Genomic DNA, 2,500 nt, shown 5'->3' with positions numbered 1-2,500 from the left:
ATTCAAGACCTTTAGACAGTTCTCTAGAAAAATCTGAAACAATGGCATGACTTAGTAATGCATGAAAAGAAATGTATGCATGACAGTGATAATTAAATTAATTAAGAGTGCAGTCAGTTGTTATATCTTTCTGCATCTTATAAGCTTTGCATGAACAGTATTATAATTTTATTGTTTCCATGGACAGTCCTTTTGCAGCTTGATTATAGTACAATCAGATATTTAACTCCATTTAAGATGGCTACTTTTTCACCTGCTGGCAAAAAATGCATTAAGACTGACAGACGAACACTTGGCAGAGCATAATGAACCTCTTGATTCCAGTTCGCACAGACTCTACAAAATGATCACCCAATCATGGATCACCTACAGGGGAGCAGCAGGGAAAGAAAAGTAACTGGAGTCATCTTCACCAATCTTTACAAGGCATACTGGAATAAAAGCTTCCTTATTCTAGCTTTAAGACCATATAGAAATGTATCTAAGAATTTGATTTGCATCTGGAAGATTTGAGGAATAGTGAAAGCCTAGTAGCTAGTTTCTGGACAAACTGCCTATAAAGGTATGACTCATGACATCACAATTTTAAAAACAAACCTCAAACATATACAGTATAAGTAAAAAGAATGCATGGAAACTTTGCTAATTTTGTCAGCCATATCTGTTAGAAGCAAGTACATGAAGGACAAATTAAAAGTTATATTAAATATACATCAAGATAGGCTTTAGTTTTCTACAGCACAAGTTGGTTAACATGCCATGAACGAATATCAAAATCATGGACGCCTGACACAGTTTACATAACTAAAAGAGGCTGGCCTTTGAAAGCTAGTTTTATACCTACAGAAGACGTTATAACGCTTCATCAACATGGAACCTTTACCACTGTTATTGCTCTTTTTGACAAGGGTCAGCAAATGGTATCCTAACCAAAATATATTGGTGTGTGCAACAAGCTATAGAAACTATTCCATGAGCAAGTACTCAGGCTGGATTATATAATCATACTTGTCATGGTAGGTAAATTATAACATGTAAATCTCTATAAGGGAAAAGAGCAAACAGATGTTTATCAACCTCACAGTACAGGCTTACCATGTATCAAAAGTAGCTGCATTAGCACTTGTTGACATGCATCCCGCAAGTTAAATTAACATATATATAACCGGACTGACATGGAATGCATATAAACAGACTGTGCAGTGGACAGAAATATCCTTACACAAAGCATTTCTTTCAGTCTTGTAAAAAAAAAAGAAAGATCCAATTTGCCTTTTACGGGAGAAAGAAATCTATGGTGATTCACCGTATTCTGACACTGCGTCCTGCAATGAATGTTTTATCTATTTAACACTTAAAGGAAACTCCACTGTCATAATCTGCATGAGACAGCATATGGAACTTCACAAAGCACTTATCACGGTTAATTTCCCTTTCCAAAGAAGCCACTGTTGATCATTATTTTATGATCAAATGATGAACCCTGATTCAGAATGAGGTTCACAAGTAGCTTCTTAAGGGGACAGAGCTCCCTCTGCTGGGGTCACCTCTCCGCTGGCACTGGCTTGTCCATCCTGCAAGAAGAGGCATTCAAGTAAAAACAGAGTAAGTTCAAGGACTTCAGAAATGAATGGATTTGATGCAGCATGATATTTAAGATTTTGGATTATTGACCAGAGAAAGGACTGGATACAGAATGAAGAGTATATTCTTTTATGGATAAAGAAATGACATGGATATTTTGGTTTACAACGAAATAGATGATATGAATATGACATGGTCTATACTAATATATGACCACCCATGCAAATGGATATAAACAAGGCATATATAAGTTAGTTTATCAGAATGGCTTTGGTAGGAACATAAACAGAAAGCTATTAGCAAGAACTAAAAAGTCAAAGTGACGTGCAAGTTCACACATAGATGGCTGATTGTCTATTAGTTCAAATGTCTTTTTTCTATAGAGGAAAAAATATTTTTCCATCATCTTTATTTCCATATTGTTATTATTGTTTGTTATCATTATTATCATTATCATTATTATCATTAGTACTGTTATTATTACTATTATTATTATTAATATTATTATTATTATTATTATTATCATTATTATCATTAATTCCTACTATCACAATCATAATTGTTATTGTTATCATTAATAGCACTATTACTATCATCATCATATTCATCCTTATTAATAATTAATTTTCTGTTAAGTGTGTGTGTGTATGTGTATGTATGTATGTATATGTGTATATATACACATGTATATACACACACACACACACACACACACACACACACACACACACACACACATATATATATATATATATATATATATATATATATATATATATATATATATATATATATATATATATGCATATGTATGTATGTGTGTGTGTGTGTGTGTGTGTGTGTGTGTGTGTGTGTGTGTGTGTGTGTGTGTGTGTGTGTGTGTGTGTGTGTGTGTATGCATATATATATGCATGTA

General features: G+C 33.2%; 1 protein-coding gene across 8 annotated transcripts in view; it reads right to left on the bottom strand.

Annotated features, from left to right (window-relative positions):
- LOC125039819 (neurofilament heavy polypeptide-like) overlaps positions 1-2,500 on the bottom strand; it is a 61,454-nt gene that overhangs the window by 495 nt on the left and 58,459 nt on the right. For all 8 annotated transcript variants that reach the window (XM_047634121.1, XM_047634119.1, XM_047634113.1 and 5 more), the window contains one exon: positions 1-1,574. This exon is cut by the window's left edge and continues 495 nt beyond it. In XM_047634121.1, the coding sequence (XP_047490077.1) occupies positions 1,515-1,574 (60 nt within the window). In that variant the 3' untranslated portion in view covers positions 1-1,514. The remainder of the gene's footprint in view (positions 1,575-2,500) is intronic.

Source organism: Penaeus chinensis, chromosome 28 (genome assembly GCF_019202785.1).
Source record: "Penaeus chinensis breed Huanghai No. 1 chromosome 28, ASM1920278v2, whole genome shotgun sequence".
Taxonomy (NCBI): Eukaryota; Metazoa; Arthropoda; class Malacostraca; order Decapoda; family Penaeidae; genus Penaeus; species Penaeus chinensis.
This window is presented reverse-complemented; position numbering and strand designations above follow the sequence as displayed.